The sequence below is a fragment of the Lissotriton helveticus genome, chromosome 7 (genome assembly GCF_964261635.1).
Source record: "Lissotriton helveticus chromosome 7, aLisHel1.1, whole genome shotgun sequence".
Lineage (NCBI taxonomy): Eukaryota > Metazoa > Chordata > Amphibia > Caudata > Salamandridae > Lissotriton > Lissotriton helveticus.
Window position 1 is genome coordinate 99,096,730 of NC_136068.1, and position 26,099 is coordinate 99,122,828.

Sequence of the window (26,099 nt, forward strand, 5' to 3'; positions counted from 1 at the left end):
TTTATTACGACCATATGCTTTTTCTTGCCCTGGACACCACCCGTGAAGGATCCCTAACAAATCTTTTTATCAAGAACAAAGACTCTTATAACCTGGAATGCGTATTGGATGGCATGACTCCTGTTTTAACAAGGAAGTTATTTTTACAGTGGAGGTATGGGACACTTCCTCTCAGGTCATTCACTAAATCATGGTCCCGCAGTTCTTCTGCAGAAGAATGCCCAGCTTGCGCCTATCACAAGGAGAATGATCTGCATGTGTTTTTTTTCTGTGAAGCCTATCGGAACATTAGAAAATACTGGCTTGTCCCCCTCCTTAAAAACTTGGGATTTAGACGGTTTTCTCCTGCGTACAGACTTTTAAAGACTGAACTATCTCCGCCGATTGTTTTTGCCATGGCAAAATACCTAACAGCAATGGGGCATGTTCTCACTCGCCTGTTGCAGGTGGATGGAGATACTTGATAACTGTTCACTTTACTGTTGGCTAGAACTACTTTAGAAATGAATTTTATTTAATAATAATGTAACATTTTTTTTTTTTTTTTTTAAAACCTTTATTGTGCAAAGAATGCTCACAAATACGGGCCTACAACCCCACGGGCTGGCCACCACACGGTAAAAAAGCGTATCAAAGGAGAATAAGTTCTTCACAGGAGTTGACACCAGGAGCACAGGAGAAACAACAAAGGCCATCGAGCAGTCAGCAAGAACAGGATAATACAAGGTTAATTTTCTAATGCCGGGCGGGGGGACAGAAGACTAACGGGCCGTGAAGAAACAACAAGGGAGGGGCCGCGGCAAGCCGCCATTTTATGAACACAGAATGACACAAGAAGCCATACAAACATAGCAACCAAAGAATATACACATAATCGGATTACAAAAAGCAACAATGGCATCTGTCAAACCGCGCTCAAGCAGCACCGCCCTCACCCAAATAGAGGAGACATAATCAAAAAGGCCCCCATTGCAAAGACAATACGATATGCACCCCAACGGAAATAAAGAAACCCCCATAAAGGAGGAAGGGGAAGAGGGAAAAAGGAGACGAAAGAAGGGACTCCCACCAAACCTCGCACCCCCAGGAGACAAGACAGGACAACATAATCCGGCAATCGATATACCAAAAAGTCGATACCAAAATAACCAGTGGGCCACAATCAGACAAACACCGGAATACGAACGCCACAGAAACTCCCCAGGGGGACACATGAGGAGACAGAGTCCCGAAAAAGTAAATACACAAGAGCCATAGAACAAAAAAGGAGGAAATAAGGGGGGAAAAAGACCCCCAAACACAGACAGACCCCCCCCACCCACCCCTAAAGCCCACCCTGCACCCCTGCAGAAGGCTACGGCCTACCCCCCCGCAGCGTGCCTGTCGCCCTAATTAGAACCCGAAATATAGCGGAACAAAGTTGAGTCGGAATGAGAAGACAAAAATGGGAAGGGAAGGGGAAGGGAACACGGGATGGGAAACACACACACACACACAGGGGGAGGACCGGGAGACAGGAGGAAACGCACCCAGCCACCCGCCTGAGTCGAAGGTCCGAGTCCCCGGGAAGCCAAAGATTATCAGGTTACAGTCCAGGAGCACCCACCAGTCACATATAACCATACCAAACCACGTTGACCATCCAAACCAGCACAGGACTACCGCACGCAGAGGCCAATGCACATCATCCCTGTCCCTGTTTGTCCAAAGTGGGAACGGTCCGATCCATCGAGGACCAGGCCACGAAGAACTGAAGGCAGACAGCAGGAAAATCCAACGGCAGTCCGAAAAATACACGTGAAGCAAAACACGGAAGATCCAGGAAAGTCACGAAGAGTAGGAAACGATGCAGGCACAGGTCCAAGGATATGTTCAGAGAAACCGACCCATCTGGGCCAGCACAGGAGAGATCGCCGGGCAGCGGCGGCCGAAAGGAACCGGGAGAGTCATGAAGGTCAGGCCAAGCAAAATCCAGCTCCCGGGCCAGAGGCAAAGGAGGTAGCGCAGGAGGAGGAGGTGCCATCAAGTTACGCACACCCGCAGACGCGGTCGTAGCCGGGGCCAATTCCGCCAGGATAATTCCAGCCGCACCCCGCGACGGCAAAGCCACATCCGGCCGTGGGGGCCCGGGAGGCCCGCAGCGAGGAACCACCTCCGAAGCTATGACAGGCGCGGCCACCAAGAGTCGCCAGGAGAGCAGGGCGTCCAGGACCTCCTTAAGTGTAGGAAAACCTTTACAGTATCCGGCATCCGGGCCATGCGGCGGGCCTCCAGCGCTCGTCCAGGCCCGGCCAAGACAATTGGGGTCGGCCGCCATTTGAGAGCCCGACCAGGCCGCGCGGCCGACAACCTCCGCCGGGGCGACGTCAAGGCAAATGTAGTCCCGCCGACCGGAGGCAGAGCACACCGGGCAGGAAGGAGGGCCACCAGAAGAAAGGGACCTCGCCGGCTCCCCTATTCCGCCGGTCCCGTTCTCCGAGTCCGGGCGGCAAAATCAAAATGGCCGGACCGGAGAACAAAGGGGGAGCAAGCCAGATACACGAGGAGCTCCGACAATGGAAGGCAGCGCCTCCACCAAAGGCCTCCTCCCCACGGGAATCGGCCAGGAAGAACCTCCGGCCCACACGAACAACGGCCTTCCGACCACCTCCACCGCGCCCCGAAGGGCAGACCCGCGGGCTCCGTCCGGCCCAGGAGCCGGCAAGAAGATCCAGGCCAGTCCGCCTCCGACTCCCCGAAACGATCGGGGGCACCGCACCGGATACACAGCAGCCAGGATAACCGGAGCAAGAGGTAAGTGCCTGCAGGGCGTCGTAGCACTACCACACAGCAAAGAGGGCTTCCCGGGGCAGGATAACAATAATGTAACTTTTTAGATTAATGTTGCAGTGTTACTTCAATCTTTTTTAACTGGATTATTAATTTTTGTACATCTTTTATGATCGTGTAGATCGAAATAAAGATTGAAAGAATTGAGCCATTTATAAGTTTATGAGCTATTTCTTATATGCCTCTCTGACTGCAAGGCTCTGAGCACTAAAGAATGGCTTTTGTTCTGTATTTCATTTGTCCCTTCATGTAGTGCAACCCGCTGTGTTGTCCATTCTCAGCGAGTTATTGATGACCCATAGGTGTTATGGTGGAAATACTCAATACCAGGCAATCACAGCCTGTTCTAGTGGGTTTCTGGACCTTAATCAACATGGCTGAGGTCAAGGCAGGACCATCTTCTACAAATCTTTACCTAAATTGTTTACTCAAAACCATGTGGCATCTTCATATTGCAGATTTCCAACGTTTACTTAAAAATGATTCCATTGTAAATTACACCCAGAGCTTCTTACCCAGTTTGTAACCTTATAACGCTAACACATCGATTTCCCAGATCACCCAATGCGGAATACTTCTTAATAACATATCGTAGTCCTGTGTCGCCCACTGAACATTTCTCGATGATATACCCCATCGCCGCTTTACGTACTGAGGGAGGAGATGTGCTGGAGGCTCTGGAAGTGAGAACTCTCGAACTCTTGCTGCTTTTTCTTGGCCATTTCTTGAGTAACTGTGCACCTGTCGCAGAGACCTGCTCGCAACCTGGAATAAAACAGCAAGAGAAAGGCTTTATGGAGCCTAGGAGCCACCAGGAATGTTAGATACAATGAATTTTGGGATGAGAGGAGCCTGGGAGAAGATTCCAACATTGGCAACACTGTGTAGATCTGCTCTGCACCCATCGTTGTGGTGTGGAACGGTGCTATTAATATTGTATTCGAGTTTTACCTGCTTACCACATATTATTTGACAAACAAACTTACTCACTTCAGGGCTTATTTTCTGTTTAATTCAAGCCCTGCCTATTTCACCCCATAGGATATTTCATTCCTATTCAACTATCTTGCTTAATATATTGCTCATTCCAATAACTCTATACGGTTTTATCCAGAGTTCATTAGTGTTCACCTCAAATGGCTCCTCACTCAATTACTTTCAGTCTGTCAGTTCATCTCTCCCATACATATCATGCTTCCCCAGGATTTGCACCTTCTTCATGTCACTAACTCACTGTACACAATTTACACACAATCTGTGGGAATGCAATCCCAGTGGCGGTTTTACCATAAGGGCGGTGGGGCGTTGGCCTACATGTTGTTATTGGTACCATTTCAACTTTCAAACTTCTTAAAAAGAACATATTTTAAAAGTTTGAAAGCTGAAAATATTGCCAGATTCATACATTATTTATTTATTTTGCTTGTGGACAACACGAGCCGAGCGGTGCGCACTGTCAGGAATGAGTGATTGCGGCTGAGGGATGACAGCAGTGAATCCTGTAATCCGGATAATGTGGGAATGCTACACAGTGGGGTAGTGGACATGAAGAATAGGAATTTCTATCAGAAGCACATTACTGAAGGATAACGTTTGCAAAAAGAGGTCTAATTCCACAAGAAAAATTATATGTATGGAAAGCATAAGATAGCCCTGGGAAGTGAGGGTTTCTTGCAAAACGTGTTGGCAAGTACTCAGTAAAGAAATGGGCAAAAGAGAGGTGATTTCTGAAAATAAATGAGTGAAGAGCTATTTTGGAGTGACAATTATGAACTATTAATGATAATGTATTGAGTATTTATTTGAAGGAGTAATATGAATACATTTTTAAGCAAGACAATTTGAAAGGAATTGAATATGATGAAATATAAAATAAATACGTTTTATTTAACCCAAGGTAATTACATCTGATAGTGCAATAACATGAAGTACACGTATTATTAAGATCCCAGGAAGAATAGTTGTTGAGTAATTGTCAATTGTTGCAGGACTTTGTGACAACAAAGGATATTTCAAGCACCTTTTTCGGTGACGTGGACAGGGCACTCTTCCGTGTTCACCTTCTATCCCAAACTCTGTATGAAACAGCAAAACTCCACAGTAACGAACAAACAAGCAATAAACAAATAAATATATAAATAGCTTGGTTTCTCAGAAGATGATTTTGCAGAACTGAGTGTTGCTGCACCTCCTGGACGAGATCCTCTACCAGGAAACAAAAATTACAGGCTATTTCCAGGAATGAATAACTCACCTCTTATGAAGTAAAGTCATGGTGCCCTATGAAAGGATCTGGGGTGTAACAGCTTGTGTTAAGTAGTGATTCAAGCTTTATGTGTCGGTATGAACTTGGCTGCTCTGATTAACTGGAGTTCTGTCTTCTGTTTTTTGGAAGCTCTAAAGTCTACTCAATATTAAAAGTAAATGTATAGTTTATGCCACATCAACCATCTTTGTCCTGTGTTATTTTGCATCTGCCTCTTTCCCAGTCCTACTATCCCCTAGATTCATCATTGTAATGTTTTGCGAGTCCTTAATAGCGATTATTAAGGAATCGCTATTAAAGACTCGTAAAACGGCATTCATGTAGAAATCGCAATATTATTTGTGATTTCTACAGCTTCCTTATTTGCGATTAGCTATTTGCTAATCGCAAATAAGCATGCGATTTCAAGGGTGCCAGGGGTGTCCAAAGGACACCCTGTAGCACCCCTGAAATGTAAATGTAGACTGATGTTGCGCACACATGTCCAAAGGACCTGTGTGTGTGTAACATACAACTTAGAAAAATGCACTAAAGTGCATTTTTCTAAGTTTTCGCTATTTACCACGAAGTCAGACTTCGCGGTAAATAGCGGCCAAAAATAGCGATTTCGCAATTCAAAAATGGTTCATGAATTGCATTTAAGGAATCTCAAATAGAGATTCCTTAAATGCAATTCCTCGCAATTTAGCGATTTCGCAATTTGCGATTTTTGCATTTGGGATGATGAATCCCAAATGCAAAAATTGCGCTCGCAAAGGGCCAGATTCTGAGAATCTGGCCCTTTGCGAGCCGAATCTACTTTGATGAATCTAGCTGTATACCTCTCCCACCCCTCAGGTCTACCTCCTATTCACTTCCTACATGTCCTCTCGCTCTCTCTCCTTACTTCTCTTGCTCTCCTTCTATTCCTCCCATGACGTCTGCCTCCCACTTCTTCTCCATCCCGCCCTGCCTTCCCCACTATATTAGTCATTTCCCTTCCTCCCTCGAGGCCGCCTGCTCCCTTCCTCTCCTCACTCTCTGGTGACTCACTTCTGACGTCTTTCTTCCACCAGAAATATTAGGTGAACCCATGTCATGCTGTTCCGTCCAGTTTTCTTTGCATGTTGGTAATTGTTATTTTGCACTTTTAATTGACAAAAAAACTAAAATAAAACCAGCCTCTCGCACCTGACTTGGGACAGTTTTATAACTTTTCTTCGTCTGTCCTCCTGTCACCCTTCACCTCCCTCTCTTCTTCATAGTTGCACAGCAAAAGTGCCAAGCGCAGAAAAAGCTCTTCGACGCCTCGTCAGGGGTAGTAAGTGCTATATAAATGCAATTACAGTACAATACAAGCAAAGAAAATGTCCCATCATCCTGTTGGGATAGTAAAAGGCAACAAGAATGTTGGTGCAGTGGCCCCTCACACCACTCCACCTGCTGAGGGAGAGGTGTGGCGCAGTGGCCATGGTGGCTGACTCCGAAGCGCGGGACACACGGTTCGATACCAAGCGCCGGAGGCAGATCAGCTAAGCAGTATGTGACTCTGGTCAATAGCCCACTTAATCTCCCAAATGGCCCCAGTGCCTTGAGACCCTTATGGGATAGTTTTTTTTTTTAAAGTTTATTCTCTTCTTTCCGATTTTTTTTTGTTGCTTCCTTCTGCATTTTCACTGCACCCCCTTTAACTGTCCCACCTGTAATTTTCCACTTGGCTTGCAACCTGACACCTACTTTTCACCCAGAGGTGGGGAGGTGTGGTGCAGCGGCCAGGGCAGCTGCCTGCGGAGCACAGGGTTTACAGTTCGATCCCCGGCTCCGGTGGCAGCTCAGCTTAGCACCATGTGACTCTGGGCAATAGCTCACTTAATTTCCACGATGAGTAGTTTGTGCTTTACAAATGCAGATTTACATTTTATTCACATTTCACCCACTCAGTCTCTATTTCCAAATAATTGTTCCACAACTCATTAACCGATTTTCAGTGCGGTAGAGAAGAAAAAACAGGTTGCGAAGAGACATCCTGGATGAGAGACACCTTTTCTAAGCAAAGAGTACCTTCTGGAACCTTCTGCACCAGAGCAGCTGCCAACACAATGCATCTCATGGGTCTGGTAGGTGATAAATGTGAAGGACTACTCTCTTAGGAAACAGGTCTTTTCAAGGAAGTGTCATTGAGAAATGTACTATAAAAATTTTTTTTTTTTAAATCCACATTTGTACAACACCCGTTAGGGTCTCTAGGCGCTGGGGGGCCGTCGGGAAGATTAAGCAAGCTATTGCCCAGAGTCGCATGGTGCTGGGCTAACCTGCCGCCGGAGCCAGGGATCGAACCCTGATCCCCAGATTCCAGCGTCAGTCACCCTGGCCGCGGCGCCACACCTTTGTAGATAACAGATAGTGAAATGCACACAACTACTGCAATGCGTATTTCGCGATGCTAGACACGTATATGAGCAGTTGAAAAGACCGTGTAGGAATCCGGATTGTGAAACTGTGGGGGAGAGCAGCCTCAGTCTTGATGTAGGTCCAACAAAGCTAAACCAATCTAGCGCCTAGCACCATACCCATTGGTTTCTGTGAGGGATCCCTTGTTCAGTCCTAGCATCATTCGTTCAAAAAACCAGGCCTTCCTTGAGAATATACATGTGGCACGCCGACCAACTTGAAGTATGGAGTGTTGCAGGACTGTAAGACACTGGGTCCAACCAAATTCCGAAGTCTGACCCATAATTGGCGTAGTGACCGCACCGGTCTTCCACATAGCCATACAGCCCTGAAGAGTCACAGGAAAACTCCCATGTGTGACGAAACACGTGTCGGATGGTTTTTTCTTTGTTGTTGCTCTAATAAATACTTTTGAACAGAAACTCTGGTGTTGACCACTGGAATTAGCATCTAGATGAACACAACAAAACACATCATCCCTGTGCATAGAGATTAACCGCTATATGTATCAACAAACCATTTTGCATTTCCTAAATAGCGAATTTTAAGGAATCGCTATTTAGGAAATGCAAAACGGTATGTATGTACAAAATCGCTTTCCAATAGCGATTCCTTAGCATTCCTTAATTTGAGATTAGCAAATTGTCAATCGCAAATTACCCCTTCATTTCCATGGGCCAGGAGGCCCATAGGAATGAAAGTGCAATTTGCAATTAGCAATTTGCTGATCGCAAATTAGGGATGTTTCCAAGGGTGCAGGGGTGTCTCAAGAACACCCTGCTGCACCCCTGAAAAAGACATTTGGGGGCATATGGCGCACATGGGCGTCATATGGCACCTTTGGTTTTTATCAAAAAAGATTTTTGATAAGAATTCGCAAATTACCACCAACTAGAAGTTGGTGGTAATTTGCTAATCCTTAATGGCATTTTTTGCATTTTATTTGTTTGATACATTGCATTTAAGGAATCGCAAAATTTGCAATTCCTTAAGTGCAATCGCAAAATAAGGATTAGCAAATTTTGCTATTCCTTATTTTGCATCAAACTAGTTTGATACATTCCATTTGTCTAATTAGCATTCGCAAAGGCCGAAATTCGCAGAATTTCGGCCTTTGCGAATGCTAAATAGCTTGATACATATAGCGGTAAAACTCATAAACACAATCACTCTAAATCAGCAGCAGGCAACTCAAGATCTACAATGTGGGGGAATGGTGGTTAGGACACGCATCATTTGGTGAAAGTTCACACCACTAGACCCTCATCAGGTACATCCTGCTCTGAGTTAAACCAACAAAACAAATTAAGACCAACTGCAGCAAGAGGACATGCACCATAGTACTCCTCGGTCTAAAAATGCCCCTTAACATAAGATAATGCGCACAATACAGATGTTTGACGAACCACGACAATCAAACACAAATATTTGTAGGTCGCCAACCTACCGATTTTCCAGCACTTTCACGTTTTCGTTCAGGACCTTCTGCTGTTCCCTCAGGAGATGGTTTTTTCCAAACAACTCTTCAATTCTCTGCGTGTCCCTGGAGTTGGGGTGAGAGGTGGGTGAAGATTTGAGGTTACTTTGCTTCCACAGCAAGGCCCTATGCAGATTTCTATTCTTAGTGGATGGTTACAGGAGTCCCAATATGGGTAGAAATGAATATTTCCCACCACCATTCCTGGGGGCAAGTAGAGAGAGGGGAGGAAACCGGATGTGCTACGGGGGTAAAACAATTGTTTACCTTGTTATTTTGGATTTTATTTAACATGTGGTAGGCTCTAAGATTCATCATACTGAAATCGGCTCGCAATGGGCCAGATTCTGAGAATCTGGCCCTTTGCGAGCGCTATTTTTGCATTTGGGATTCATCATCCCAAATGCAAAAATCGCTATACTAGAAATCGCTATATTGCGAAGAATCGCATTTAAGGAATCTCAATTAGAGATTCTTTAAATGCTATTCATGAACCTTTTTAAAATTGCGAATTCGCAATATGGGGCCGCTATTTACTGCGAAGTGTAACTTCGTGGTAAATAGCGTAAACTTAGAAAAATGCACTTTAGTGCATTTTTCTAAGTTGTATGTTACACACACACACATGTCCTTTGGACATGTGTGTGCGCAACACCAGTGTACATTTGCATTTCAGGGGTGCTACAGGGTGTCCTTTGGACACCCTGGCACCCTTAAAATCGCTTCCTTATTTGCGATTCGCTAATTGCTAATCGCAAATAAGGAATGACTCCCCATTCATTCCTATGGGCCTTGAGGCCCATAGGAATGTGGAAAGCCATTCCTTATTTGCGATTAGCAATTAGCCATTCGCAAATAAGGAAGCAGTAGAAATCGCAAAATAAATTGCAATTTCTACATGCATCCCGTTTTGCTAGTCTTTAATAGCGATTCCTTAATAATCGCTATTAAGGACTCGCAAAAGAGGACAATGATGAATCTGGGGGTAAGTCTGCAAATTCAAGGACGAGGCAGCTTTTAGACATATGAGCAATTCACGCGAACATTTGAGAGTTGTGTAGGACATTTGCAATAGCATAATCATTCTGATGTATGTGTGTCAGGGCCACTGGATTTATGCAGGAATTGTGGCCGAATTATGGGGAAAGGTTGACTAATTTATGTGACTGGGAAAGGCAAATTGCACAGCATATTATGAAATTATCCAAATTATCCAGCATACTCTGTAGCATTTTTATCTGGCATTTTGACACGCATAAGGCATCTCAGTGCTATAAAATATACGTGTCTTTAAAACGAAAACCAAGCCCATTACGTAGATCATATTTAAAATGTTATTCACCAGCAGTTAATGGTGTTGTCTTGTATGAGGAATGCCATGTTAAAAACAGTGTCCTGTCTACGCTTCAGAGTAAAATAGTTTTTGTAAATCATATGCAATTGTTCACTCTGCACAAAGCTAGTCAATGTGTATTGTCTACGGGTAATAAAAGGTGTGCTTCTTTTATTCTGTGCATCACCGCCATGTTTTAAATCTTGTCTTGAGTTGGTTTTAATCTGTGTTTACCTCGGCTATTTCCTCTGGAAGCACCTGTTTTCAATAAGGAAAAGCGATGCTGAACAGCATTGTACATTACACGTTTATTATGCAGGTGCTGCACCTAAAACCTAAAATAGTGCCTCTTAATAATAATAGATAATTTGGGAGATGCTTCTGTATTCTACATGCCCTTTTGATGTAAAGATTGCTCATGGATACTGATTTAAACCTGAATTCACTTGAATAATGGAAAAACCTTTTAATGACAAAGAAAGGATTCTCCTATCTACCCAACTTTGATCACATTTACATGTAGGGGGTTTTTATCTCCTGCTGCAGACACACATCTTACTTGTAAGTGATCAAAAAGGGATCTTACCACTATCAGAGGTCTCAGTAGCTCAATGTATAGATACAGGATTAACACGGGTACTCAGGTGGAGCATTTTAATAACGTTTGCTCCATCTAAGGAGGGCATTTTGCTGAAATCTGCAAATTATGCATCAGATGGTGGATTATGCGGTAAACCCAGTAAATCCATAATATGTGGAAAATTATGCTGTAACTGTACTTCTCTCAGACTCACCGACACTTCTCCATCGTCAGCTCGGCCAGCTTTGCTTGCAGCCCTGGAAAAACAAGGGACAATTAGAAACATGGGAGAAGAGGTGAAACTGAACGTGCAGCACAAACATGATTGGGACCCAGGAAAAGAGTGACAGGTATCCGGTGGGCGTGCCCTGCACATTCATTGCCTTTTCTCCATACCCTTGTATCCCTCCCTTGGTGTTGTGACTGCGTCCCCCCTCCGACCCCACTTAATGGAACTCTGCTCTCCTGTTTTTTGGGGTCTTGACCTGAGAAAATCTATTTGTATATCTATGTATATAGAGATAACTCCAATCACTAGTGTATGCAGTAGATCTTTGTACTCTCTACCATTCCTATGCGTCTCTTAGAGTATATCCATTCGTATCCCTTCCCTATGTATATAGAGATAACTCTAATCACTAGTATATGCAGTAGACCTTTGAACTATCTACCATTCCTATGTGACTCTTAGAGTATATCCATCCGTAACACTTGCCTATGTATATAGAGATAACTCTAATCACTAGTATATTCAGTAGACCTTTGTACTCTTTACCATTCCTATGTGACTCTTAGAGTATATCCATTCGTATCCCTTCCTTGAATGACTTTACTACCTTTACATTTGCCATTTTTTTTCTGTTTGTATCTCCTCCTTGTGTGACTCTATAACATGTACATTTGCAATTTTTTTCTGTTTGTATCTTGTATGCAACGCATGTAATCCTAATTTTTATGTATCGCAACTGGTTCTTATGTAAATCGCTCTGACACCTTCGGGTAATGTTCGCTCTATAAAAAATCGCATTGTCGATGGAGGCAGGCAATGGTCCAGGGACATAATGGTGCCTTCAGAGGTCAAAGAAGGGGCTGTTGAACACGGGACAACAAGGGAAATTGGGAGAGAGTTTGAGAGTGAGTGGTAATGAAAGGACCTGTGTAAAGGGAGTTAGGGTTAATGTTGTGTTTAAGGGCCATATGTATCAAGATACCAATTTTTAAGAAATCGCTATTTCAGAATCGCTAATTGGTATGTATCAAGAAAATCGCAATTTTTTTGTGATTTCTTGATATTCCTTAATTGCGAATTGGCAAATTGTGAATTGGCAATTAAGGAATGCTTTCCCATTCATTTCTATGGGCCTCCTGGCCCATAGGAAGGAATGGGAATTTATTCTCAATTTGTGATTCGCAATTTGCTGATCGCAAATTGAGAATAATTGCAAGGGTGCAGGGGTGTCCAAAGGACACCCTGTTGCACCCCTGAAATAAGTATGGGTGCACATGTGGTGCACATACATGCCCTAAGGGCATGTATGTGCGTCACATGGCACTTTGAAAAATGCTGAAATGTGCATTTTTCAAGGAAATCGCAACGTACCACCAACTAGAAGTTGGTGGTAATTTGCGATTCCATAAGGGCATTTTTGAAATTTTTTTGGCTTAATACATTGCATTTAAGGAATCGCAAAATTTGCGATTCCTTAAATGTAATCGCAAAATAAGGAATCGCAAATTTTGCAATTCCTTATTTTGTGCCCAAATTCTTTCATACATACCAGTTTGCGGAAAAGAGTTTGCAAACGCCGAAATTCTGTGAATTTCGGTGTTTGCGAACCCATTTGGGCTTGATACATATGGCCCTAAATACGTGGTCCTCAGGAAATGAATCCTAATACAGGAATTAAAAGAATGGATTTAGATGGATCCGGATTCATATAATGGTATGGGGAGATTAGAGAATGTTATGAAACATACAAAAGCGTTTGGGGAGTGCTCGAGGACTAAATTCATGGCTGAGGTTAGAAGGTGAGCAGATGAATTGACAAGAGCGTGCCACGGGAGTATTTTTTATTTAAAGTAATTTTATAGCACCTCTCAAGTCTGAAGGCTTCATAGCAAGCACAAAAGAAAATATATATTTTGTAACAGTAGGTTGTTAATATCCATCAGCATTTTAGTCGGCCCAACACTCACTAGCGTTAACTTCAGTATTTTTTCTCATGGCCCAATTGTAGATAACTCTCTGAAAGGAATCACAAGCTAGTCAAAAAGGAGGTGCCATAAATCAGCGGGGTTATTGAGCTGAGACAGCAGAGTCACCAATCCGTTTTCCTCGCCCCACCCATATGACCCCAAGGAAGACATTTCAAACATTCTGCATTCGTGCTTGGGCATGCACAAACGTACCTGAACCGGTGCAACAAATACTGACACAACTAGAGGTGGGCGAGCCCTTAAAAGCCCGAGCCTGCCTCGAGCCAGATGTCCAGCAGTGGCTCGGCTCGGGACCCTCATAGACCCTCGAGCCCAAAACGATCCGTGCCCAGCCCAAAACCTGAGTCAAGAAACACAAACACTCAGCATTTACTACCAAAGAAGAGAGTTCTTAGTATGAGGGAGTGGTTGCGCTCCGCTGGATAATTGGCAAATTAACTGGTCAAGTCCTATTCGAGTGGTGCTACAAGGAAAGGGGTGACCCTAACAACCCCTTAAAAAATGTAATGCTACGCATACATCTACTTAAAGTGAAGGAAACCTGTGCACACACATAACCATCAAACATATAATATGACAATTTGCGAAATTAGAAGAGAAAAGCAGTTGACGCTTGTTGATCTTGTTGTTTTGCCAGCCGACACGTGTTTCATTGGAGTACAGTACACTCCAATTCTTCAGGGCTAGATCCTAATAGATACGAAAAAATAAATCCCCCACAACTGGTGATAATTCCAACCCATTAAGGGTATCTGAAGATTGTTCGGCGGGTGAGGAAGGACAGTCACATAGGAACGCTGTATCGGTGTAGTCGGTAAGTAAAAGCCGGTATAGAGGTCTGGACAGACGTGGGTGTAACGTCAATGATTGATTCGATGTACAAATTAACTTGGTAGTGTCACTCCAATAGTCCCAAATGGCTCCACAATGGCCTGTTCGTCTGTCCAGTCCCGAGTACGGCGTCTTCCTCGTGGCGATGTGATTCATCGGTCAAACACTCAGCATTGTCTATGGGCATCTTTTACCAATAAACAATGCGCCCGTTTTAGTGTTTTTAATTTTTTTTTATTTGTAACTTCTTGTTGGTTTTCACAAGCCCTGAAAAACAGCGTTGTGTTACAGCTCTAAAAACACGAACACGTACGCAATGCCTTTTAGCACGTGTATATAAAAAATAGTGTGCCACACGAGTTTGTGTTTTTAGGTCGAACCTAAAATGTGCTGCTCTGCGAGGCATGCTGTATTCGAGTATGGAGTTGAAGCTCCGCCCATATTTTTCATTGGCTTGACTCATTGTCCTTTGTAAATGCTGGCTTCTGATTTGATAATAGGCTTGATAATCCCTCCTTAGTACCACCTTGTCTTTATTTGCAACCCTCCATGAGGACAGGTCCTTTTGATGAAGCAAAGCTTCGCATATTTTGCGGCTTGCCGAAATCAAGAACCTCATTTATGTGTAATAAGGTAACCCGTGTATGTTTTACTAACGTTTATATTAAGTTTGAGTAAAGTTTAAGACGCTTGCCTATGTGTATTTCTAATGAAATTAATCCATGTCCTTTAAAATGGCCGCCGCTTGTATTTTAGTTACTGCGCATGCGTCAGCCACACTCACGTGTCCTGACGTGTCTGCAGAAGTGGAGGGAAAGTTATGCGCATGCGTAATTCATAGCTGTGCTTATCATGTGGTACTGCTCGTGCCACTGCTCTTGTGTTTCGTCTAAATGTAGCTAACAGTTAATTGCATAAGTTTATTTCTTGATGATGAGTTAAAAGTACAAACCATGTGATGTGTTTTCATAATGACATTATGATGTATTAATTTGTTTTCGCTTACTTTTCATGTACCGCGGGCAATGGGGGTCTGAGTGAGAGGAGAGCCATATTGGAGGTCCCTTCTGCGCCTGTGCGACATTCGGCAGCACGAGGGACCTTGGCTGATGGAACATAGCCAGCTGGCAGTGATGGGCGAGATGCTCCTGAGAAAGTCACCTCTGCCCTGCGAGAACAGCGAATGTGGCTTCTTATATGTTACATTGTATTGTTGCGCTACTGTTAGCTCATGGGAACCCCAAACCTGCTAGGCGGTACCCAAATATGTAAATGAAGGCTTCAAATCGTGTATTGTGATTGGTGTGTTACCCAAACCCTACCTTAGGACCAATCGAAATTGAGGGATTCTGACACTTTGCAACATTGGGGGGTGGTACACTGTCCCCAAACTGTATATCTACCCTGGGTTCACCTAGTGAACCGTCCGACTTGTCTGGTTTAGCTGACCTGTCACTGACCCATCGTACTCAATAGGTGACTGAAGATACAGAGCGCTGCGGAGCACTCTGTCCGAATTTGACCATAGACTAAGGTTTTACTGAACCTTAAAGTGCTGGCAAGGCACTTAGCTGGGAGTTCGCTGACCCAATCGGGGTCTTGATCGATAGCTGCAGAGCGGGTGGAGCGCAGGCGTTGCTTCCGAACTGTGGGTTCCGGTCCTGTCCTGAAGAGGGTCCTGTCCTGAGGGTTTGCTGTCCCGTCCTGAGGGTCCTGTCCTGATTCCTTTTCCGAGGGTATCCTGTCCTATCCTGGGTGTCCATTCTGCACCTGCTGTCCCTTGAAGGGGTATCCTTCCTTGAGGGTTTTCCGTCCTTAACTGACCCGTGGCCAGGGTTTGGTTTCCACACCGTTTCTAGGTAAATATTACTCTGAACCTCTTGAAATTCTTGCACCTTCTGAATTTCTAACTTTTGCTTCAATAAAGTTAAACATTGCATATGTTATATTTCCATGCCTTTCCGCAACTATTGAAAGTCATTTATAATTTTGCAAAGTTATTCCTATGTCTTCTCATTTGTTAGAAATTATATTTTGCATAGCAGTGTGTCATTTTCTGATATGGTCTAGAACTTCGTTGCCTAGGTTGTTCAAAGGCCCTTTTTCCTTAAGTGAAGCGTGTTATTCATTATAAGTTCTTTTATAGTCACACACACTTAGTCTATCACTGTCTAGATAATACTGACTTATATAGTATCTTTTCTCGTTACATTTTATTAGTACTTTGATGATTACTTTGTCATTATTTCTTTCTGCCTATGTGATTTACGTTATCTTGGTTATTGATTGCCTTATTTTACTGTACCTCATGCAAGAAAATATTGAATTTAGATAAACATTTTAAACCTTCCAGTTGTCCGTGGTCATTTAAACAGTATTTGAATATTATTGGTTGGGTTTGTATTTTGCTGCCTTTCCTTTACAGCTAGCTCCCTGATTCATTGTGGTCATTAGGCACCCGCATCGGTGGATGGTAAGTCGGGTGCACTGAAATTTGGTAGCAGGGAACACACACACACCAACTTGATAGAGCTCGTGAAGTCACCCGATCGATGTATGTGGTGATTTGAAAAGTATATGGGCCCTGAAGCCGGAAACGGCGGAAACTGTTGGCCGGGTGGCCTCGCGCGCTCTATCAGTTTTCTGGTAGATCAGAGGATGGTTAGGGACTAGTTGAGAGTAAGGCAGGGACTAGTTAGGCTAGTTAAGTCGGAAGCTGCTAGTATATCGATGCTGCTACAAGAGTAGGCACTTCGGGAGGATTGATCACCCACTTGAAATGTTTGCTTTGAAAATTCATGAAATGTTTTAAACTGTTTTCTTACTGTTATATTGATATATGTATTAACCCATGCGTTCGTAATTGTTATATGTTGTCTGGAACTCCCCGGGGAATTGAAAGGGCAAGTGGTGAATAGAATCCATTGTCCTGAGGTCACAGGTTCGAGGAAAGTTAGGTGCAGGTTAGGATAACCGGGAAGCACTAACTAGGGTTTTCTGAATACATGTGTGAATAAATGACAGTAACGGGGTTCATTGGCAAAATTCCCATAGTGGCGTAACCTAGTAAGGGTCACATCGGAAGAGTAGCAGGTTCCTCGGAGCTAGCGTGAAAGCAGAGGGGTCCGCTGAGAAACCTTAAAACTCGGAATATATCCCGGAAAGAAGTGGATGAGTTTAGGGGAATAACAGGTTCACCGATGCTAGAGTGAAGGGTAGGCGGAAGAGATCTGCCCGCAGCGAGTGAAAAGTAAATGGAAGTAGTTTACTTGCAGTAAAAGAACTCTTTCTCTGTCTAGACACTTGAGCACTGTGGCGAATGTGTATTTGTTGTAAAATAACCAAGCACTGAGCACTTTAAAAGAAAGAAAGTTTCCGTTACCTTGTGAAGGGAGGGAGTCAGTCGCGAAGCGCCTCTGACGTCACTCTGTGCCGCGCTGGGATTGGTAGAAGCAGCGGGCGGGTAGCGGAGCTGAAATTGTAAAGGAGGGGTGAGCGCCGGAGCGTGGGAACTGTCTCACGAAGGGGCCGCGCACCCATTGGCGGAGCTTATTTTGTGTCGCGCACCCATTGGTTGTGCGAATTTTCTGAAACGCATTCTGATTGGAGGTAGTTTGTAAACAAAGTTAGCGCAGAAGTCGTATGTGGCACTCGCGGACTACAGAGACGCGACCTGATCCAAGGCATCTAGGTTTTGAAAGGGATCAGTGGAAGGCTAACAGATACGATATTATGTACGGAACTAAGAGAAAAATGTCCCTTGTAAATAAGGTGAAAAATTATTTTAAAATGGACAAACCGATTAAATCTAGGGAAGGTGTTCTTGTCCCAGCACCCAATACTCCCGCCTCATTCATGATGTTTGACCGAGGGTACAATACCTGTGTGTGGCTGGAGAATTGGGTGAAGTACACAAAAGATGACGGAGTATTGGCTTTTCCGTTAGATGGTACTTTCAATGGTAGGATCTTATTTAATTTAAGAACCCGAATGAATGAACTGCATCCCAGACCGAGACTAACGCAGTATGAGGCATTAGAGGAATGGGAGATTGAGGCTTTTGAAAGAGAAAGACCCCGAATGGACAAGGGTTTGACCAAGTGGTACCCCAGGCTGAAACAGGAGTCCAGGGATAAAAGGATGAAACAGTGGAGGCAGAGCATGATTGTTGAGGGTCTGTTTCCCATGATGCCGGCATGTCACAACCCTGCAGCGGGTGAGAAAAGTACTGAAAAATGTAAGCATTGGGGGGCCCTGGGGGATTCAGATGATGAATTAATAGATGACATCTGTACCAGAAGTCCGCCACCTTACAGTGAGGGAACCCGACCTTCCAGTGTAGGAGATGTTCCCCGACGCCCCTTCCTAAAGGAAGAAGACAGGTCCCTGGGACTGGGAGGGGGTGGTCAAGTATTGCCCTATCCTGAAAAACCCGAACTGGCGGAAACAAGGGATATATATCCCAAAGTGCCCGCAAGTCAGGAAGAAAAATATCCACGTACGAAAACTTTTTTCCCCAGACCCTTGTATGAAAGCGAAGAGAAACCATCGAATTCAGGACTGCCTTTTGTTCAACCTCCATATGGGGAAGAGCGCAGGTCCTTTAATACTGGAACTTTATTCCCGAAACCAAATTATGGTGGAGGACCAAGTGAAACGCATCCTACTGCCCCGAGTTTTACTCCTCTGCCTACTGCCCCGAGTTTTACTCCTCCATTGACCCCACAGATATTACATGACACAACTTTAAGAAGGGTACTAGTGGAAAAGGAGCAAGAGGCTCTAGCTAGACAAAGAACAGAAATAATTCAGAAAATTTCTCAGATAAATACCAGTCCTGAGGCATTGACCATTCCAGTAACTATTGGACCGGTGGTCCCGTTATACGGAAATGGTCAGGGAAATCCGATTACTCCAGTCATGACTCCAGTCATAGCAACCCCGAGACAGGAACCAATCATCATAGATGATCAGTCCAGTGAGTGCGAGTCTGAAGTTGCGTTCCTGGACTTGCCAAACAAACAGACCGGAAAGGGAATACAGCAGAGGTATAATCCTTTTAATACAAAAGAAATTAAATTAGAGACAGCAACAGGTACTAGGAATGTCTCTCTGGTAACTGCGGATGAAATTGAGAGTTGGAGTCGTGAATTAGAGAAGCAGACTCCGCAAACAAAGCCTTTAGACCTCTACAAGCTGAGGGTTGAAATAGAAGAATTAATGGCAGGAAATGTGGGGTTGGATCGATTGAATACCTACTCTGAAGAAGAATTGTCGTTCATATGTAAAAGCTTTACAAGGAACACCAGAGTGCTCCACGAAAAACTGACCGAAACGGCAGTTAGTATGGGGGTAGATATCTCAAAATCCAAGCCCTTACAGAAACCGTACAGAGCAGACTTCTCAGACAAAGATATAGAACACCTGAATGTGGCAGGGAAGAAGTTGCAGATTAAAGAATTAATGGGAGTACTGCAGAAATGGGGAGATGTGGAGAAATGGAGAAGCAGGTGGGCGAAAAAGAGGGAAGAGGTTCGCTCCCGACAAGTGACTCCCGAGTTTGCTTTAAGAGAGGTAGAAAAACCTGAACAGTTATGCCCCATGCGCGAAGTTCCAGGGGGGAAATATGTGCATGTCCCCTGGTCTAGGCAGGATATTGTGTCCTTCACGAACGATTTTCCAAAATTAAGAGAGAAACCAGTTGACTGGTACCGGCAGGTGGAAAGGTTCGTGAAGGTACAGAAATGTCTGTGGAAAGACCTGGATGGGTTTTTCGATATTGTGGTTCCGGTAGATTTATGGACCCAGTGTAAAATAGCCATAGATTGGCCCAGTGAAGAGTATCCCAGAAACAAGGAAACAGGGGAGCCATCAAAGGATGTCATGCGAAAATATGACCAGGTAATTCAGCACTTGAAGGAAAGGGTGCCCGCAAAGGAAACTGATTGGACAAAAATAGATAGAACAACACAGGAAAGGGACGAGACAGTGCACTCTTTCTATGAGAGGTTATTGCAGGTATTTAAAACATACAGTGGTATTGACAACATCGACCTGAAGGATATGACGCACTTTATTTACAGGTTTGTAAATGGTTTAAGACCTGAAATTTGTCAGTGGATAAAAGACAATAAAATCTGTTGGCATACTAAGAAAATGGATGAGGTCCTGCGGTACGCTAAGTACTGCGAGGACGAGATGGCAGAAAAGAAAAAGGCCCTTAAGGAGAAGGTTATGTGGGCTCAGGTGAAGCTCGCAGAACAACAGGAAAAACAATTGAGTAACATGGTTAAAAATGCTGAGAACAAAAGTCCTGGGGGAGGGGGTGGAGGAAAGCCCCGGCCCAAATTTAGCAGGGAAGAGGCTATGAAAAAATTTCCCTGCCATCAGTGCGGCGAAATTGGACACTGGCGAAACGAGTGTCCCCAATTAGTCGATGTTAATGAGACAACTCCTGATTTAATTCCACAGACGCAGAAAGAAAGACCAAGAAAGACTCAACCCCAGGTAAAAACAGTTCAGGTGCCTCGAGCACCCAAACAGGTATACAGGGGAAGACAGGCAGAAAATGAAGAGATAGAGGTTTGGGAAAGCGGGGAGAACAGAAATACAGCAACTTCGCAGTATCTGCTGAATGATACCTTCCTTTGTAATGATCAGGACTGACGGGGCCTGAGAGGGGAGGACGAGGAGTGCGTACTTGGCGCTTCCTTGCCGGTAGACCAGTCTGGACCATATATTGAAGGAAAGGTTGACGGAAATGATGTCACCTTTCTGTTGGACACTGGCGCTACCCGTTCTACTGTAAGAACAGTGGACGTTCCAAACCTACCCCTCTCGGGAGAAAATATCCAAGTAGTGGGTGTATCTAATCAATTGATTAGTACTCCTGTTACCGAACCAATGGAGATTTCAATTGGAAATTTTAAACAGATGCATAGATTTGTCGTCTGTGACACCAGTCCAGTAAATTTACTGGGACGTGATTTGCTGTGCAAAATGAACTGTACCATCTTTTGCACACCAAAGGGTGTTGAAATACAGACCCCAGATGAAGACGGCATTTATAAATTATTGTTGCTTAGACCTGACTCAGAAATTAAAAGATTGACCCTGCAGGACTTGCCCCAAGAACTACAGGAAGCTGTAAAGCCAGAGGTGTGGGATTTCACTGGAAAGGATGTGGGGTTGATGAAAGATGTGGACCCCATACAAATAGCCATCAAAGACAATGCAGTATATCCTAACACTAGGCCCTACCGAATGAATGCTGAAGGGAAAGCAGGTGTCACTCTGGAAATACAAAAATTATTGGAAGGAAACATCATACAGGAAGTGATGAGCAGCCCATGCAACTCACCGATTATGGGCATCAAAAAGCCTAGTGGCAAGTATAGGGTAGTGCAGGACCTGAGAAAGGTTAACAAAATTGTAGTTCCTTGCTGCCCTATTGTCCCGAACCCTGCAGTAATTCTGTACCAAATTCCTTGGGATGCTGAGTGGTTCACTGTGATTGATTTGTGTCATGCATTCTTTTCGATACCCCTGCACCCCGACAGCAAATTTCTTTTCTCATTTGCTTTCGAGGGTCACGTGTATTGTTGGAACAGGGTCCCTCAAGGGTATACAGAGAGTCCCTCTATCTTTAATCAGATCTTGAAGAAATGTCTAGAGACTCTGACCTTACCTGGGAACTCTGTGTTAGTGCAGTACATAGACGACCTTCTACTGGCGTCTAAAAGTCACAGGGACTGTGTAGTTGACACCATTGCCCTCCTAAATCACCTGTGTGAGAAAGGGCATAAAGTGGCCCCTGACAAACTACAGTTCTGTGCAAAATCAGTGAAGTATCTGGGACACCAGATAGAAAAGGGTGTCAGAAAAGTCACTTCAGAAAGAGTGAGAATAATTCAAAAGATGCAGTTGCCCCGTACTCAAAAAGAAGTCAGAATGTTCCTGGGTGTATTAGGGTACTGCAGGCAGTGGATTCTGGGATTTGCAGCCTTAGCCAGGCCCTTGATAAAAATGACCACGAGAGGAATGCCAGATGTTGTAGAGTGGGACGATGAAAGTTTAATGGCTTTCACAAGACTGAAAAATTGTCTGTGTACAGCCCCTGCGTTGGGAATGCCAGATTATTCCAAAGAGTTTGCCCTATTCTGTGACACTCGCGATAATTGCGCATTGTCAGTCCTGACTCAAGAACATGGCACAACCAGGAGGCCTGTGGCCTATTTCTCTGCCACACTGGACCCAGTAGCTGCTGGGTTACCAGGCTGTCTAAAAGCAGTAGCTGCTACCTGTGCAAGTTTGGAACAGAGTGAGTCCATTGTCATGGGACATCCTGTGACTGTGTATGTTTCACATGGAGTGGTAATTCTATTGACCAGAACTAAAACACAGTATCTCACCCCTAGTCGGCTGACTAAATACGAGAGGATTCTTGTGGGTGCAGCAAATGTGAGCATTGTTAGGTGCGGTATTCTGAACCCTGCCACCTTACTCCCCGACCCCTTGGGAATGGAAGGTAGGGATGATGATGAACATGATTGTATTGATCTGACAGAGTTCAGTACCAAGCCACGCCCAGACATAAAGGAAGTACCATTGCCTGTGCATGATAAAGAACTATTTGTGGATGGGTCCTGCCTAAGACATGAATTAGGAGGCTTGAGTGCTGCTTATGCAGTAGTGTCTTTCACAAAAATTGAACAAGCAGGTTACTTATATAACATCAAGTCTGCACAAGTAGCCGAATTGATAGCCATGATAATGGCTTGCAAAATTGGGAAGGACTTACGCATAACAGTGTATACTGACAGTCAGTACTGTTATGGCGTTGTGCATGACTTTGGCCAATTATGGCTGCAGAGGGAATTCATGACTTCCTCAGGTACTCCCATTCGGAATGCAAAGGTGGTTCATGACCTTTTAGAGGCCATCCAGTTGCCCAAAGAACTGGCAGTGGTAAAATGTGCTGCTCATAAAAGGAGCATGGACAGAGTATCATTGGGAAACGATTATGCTGATCGAGTGGCTCAATGGTGTGCCAAAGATCGGTATATTGTAAATCCAAAACGAGGGGGGCCAGGAACCAGCTGCCAGCTTCAGGTGTTTGAGGAAGTGCCTACATGGGATGAGGTGAGAGAGTGGCAGGAGTCGGCTCCTTGGCAAGAAAGAGAGAAATGGAAAGAGGATGGATGTAGACCGAGACGTGTGGATGGTGTCATCATAGGTCCAACTGGTATGCCTGTGTTACCCCGACACTTGCTTGGCACAATGGCAAGATTAATACATGAAGGATCACACATTGGTAGGGATGCCATGATTCTGGTATTTCAACAGACTTGGTACAGCAAGAAATTCAGGAAGGTAGCAGAGTCCCTCTGCCAGAGGTGCCTGTCATGTCAACAGATGAACCCAGGCAAGAGGACAATGGTTGAACTGAGCAAGATTGGGAGGTCAGGGGGTCCCTTTATAAAAATACAGATTGATTTCATCACCATGCCCCATTGTGAAGGAAAGCGATATGTCCTTGTCATTGTGTGCGTATTTTCGAAATGGGTAGAAGCTTACCCTACTCCCAAAAGTGACGCACTGACAGTAGCGAAGTGTTTACTAAAAGAACTGATACCTAGATTCGGCATACCATACATTATTGAATCAGACCAGGGTGGACATTTCCAGAATGAAATACTGGCTGAACTGTGTAAGGCCTTTGGGATAAGGCAGAAACTCCATTGTGCATACCACCCAGAGGCTTCTGGAATAGTGGAACAAGTAAATGGAACTATCAAAAACAGACTAGCAAAGTTGACAGATGCTACTGGCATGAACTGGGTGAAGGCCCTGCCCCTGGTCCTGATGGGACTGAGAAGTGTTCCAGACCGCAAGACAGGCCTAAGTCCCCATGAAATCATTATGGGAAGAGTGATGAGACAAGCATGGGTGCCAGGAAGCAAACTGTTGAGTATTACTGATGATTTGGTGCTTGAATACTGCAGAAGATTGGGTGACCAAGTGCGTTCTATCTCTCGCCAGATTGGAGACGACGGCATCCTTAATCCAACGACTCCTCTCCACAACTTGGTTCCAGGAGACTGGGTCAAAATAAAGAAGCACACTCGATCAAGCTGTCTGGCACCAAGGTGGGGAAAGAAACGCCAAGTAATCCTGGTGACAACCACTGCAGTGAAAGTCGCAGGTGTTCCCCGGTGGATCCACGCCGGACACACCCAGAAGGTATTGCCAGACAGAGGATTTGAAGAACCAGGGCAACCAGCAGAGGACCCTGAAGAAGCCAGACCAGTAGCAGCTGACAACGAGCAGCCCAGCACCAGTCAGGTTGCAGGAACAGCAGACGTTGGCCCAGGAGTAGTTGACTGCGAACTGCCAAGAAACCAGCCTGCTGAAGAGGTCCAGGAAACTGAGCCAGGAGTAGCTGAAGACGAGCTGCCAAGCATATGGCCAGAAGAATGGATACCGATGATTGATCTGACCGAAGATCCTATCAGAACAAGAGAACGACTTAGTGAAGGTAGAGAGTGGACTAGTCAGGAACAGCAAGGCACAGGCGAAGATCCTCAGCCACTTGAGATTCAAATCAAAACTGAGGAAGGAGAAGGTCAGACAGGGACAGAGCACGTGGTTGATACAGATCCAGTGATTAAGACTGAACAAATACTCGATACTGAACAAGTACCCGAGACTGAACAAGTATCCGATACTGAACAAGTACCCGATACTGAACAAGTGCAGGATACTGAACAAGTACCCGACACTGAACAAGTGCAGGATACAGAGCAAGTGTTTGATACTCCTCCGCTAACTCCTGATGTGGATAAGGGACAGACTAGACCTAGAGTAATAGTTCGAGCAGAAGAAAATCAAGAGATCGAAGTGCTTGAACAGGATCAGATAGGGTTAGAAAAACGGGTTCAGGAAACAGAAACAGAAACAGAAACAGAGACAATTGAAAGCCAAAAACAAAATATTCCTGAACAAGGCCAGATTAGCAACCAGGCAGAAGAATTTGATGCTAGCCCTGGAACTAGTCAGATAAGGGAAGTAGGAGAAGAAAGTGGAGAAGAATTACCACAAGATAAAGAGAACAAGAGAAGAAGAAAAGAAAGTGAAGTCCAAGTACCGACTAAGAGACTAAAGAAAAGAAACAACCTTGAGCCTAGGTTTGTAAAGAGACTGAGACTAAGAATAAAGACAGTGGAAGAAAAACGTGCAGAAGCAAGAAGAAGTGCTCGAATAGCAGAGCAAGAAGAAGACTCTTCCAAAAGAAGGAGTGAGCGAATAAAAAGACACAACAAAAAGTACAAGTCTCCTGAATGGACACTGGTTTTGGAAGAACTTGAAGATCTTGATATAACTGACGTGAGCGACGGAGAACCTGTCCCAGAGTACTCAGCTGAAGAGGAAGACGAGCCACCGTGAATTTGCACAAAGTAAGCTAGTTGTGTAAAAAAGTAAAAAAGAGGGGTGAGAACACTCCTTCTGAGCTAAAATGTCTGATTCAACAGTGAATGGTAGACCTAGTTGCAGCCGTTTTAAGACGTGTTGCAAGGTGTGTATATGTAGTATAGTAGTACTGATAGTTATCTGGATAGGATTAACAATTTTCATTCCCTTTGCTGTAAGTAAAGATACTAACATTGTCCCTACTGAAGTTGTAAATACTGACAATGAGGAGCTGACAACACAGAGTGTAGAAAGACATGAGAGAGCATTGAGACAAACTAAACGAGACTTAGAAGCATCAGATGAGAAAGGACTACATTATCATGGCATGAAGAACAGGACACATTTGAATGTTTTCGCAAACTTGTTAATACACTATGTAGAGACTATGGAAATTGAAGATTGCTATGTCTGCATGAAGCTACCTACTTCGGTGGCTGAAGGCGTGACATACCATCATCTGCCATTAACATATGGAATTTCCTGTAGCATTTTAGCTAGTTTATTTTACAAAAGGGGACCGTTACAGTATTATTACTCTAACAATGACGTGATCTTTTCTGAACTGCCTATACGTGGGAACCTGAATCCTGTACATACCAAAACTGACACCATAAGATATATGGGAGACTACTTTCTGACTATAGGGAACATTGACATAGCAGAC

The 26,099-nt window shown here is 44.3% G+C and overlaps 1 protein-coding gene across 1 annotated transcript in view; it reads right to left on the minus strand.

The window, feature by feature from the left end:
* The window catches only part of RBBP8NL (RBBP8 N-terminal like), a 168,874-nt gene that overhangs the window by 57,833 nt on the left and 84,942 nt on the right, over nucleotides 1-26,099 (minus strand). Inside the window, exons 3-5 of the mRNA XM_078650424.1 lie at nucleotides 11,130-11,172; nucleotides 8,973-9,068; nucleotides 3,482-3,594 (exon numbers count right to left, since the gene is read on the minus strand). Coding sequence (XP_078506550.1) covers nucleotides 3,482-3,594; nucleotides 8,973-9,068; nucleotides 11,130-11,172 — 252 coding nt within the window. The remainder of the gene's footprint in view (nucleotides 1-3,481; nucleotides 3,595-8,972; nucleotides 9,069-11,129; nucleotides 11,173-26,099) is intronic.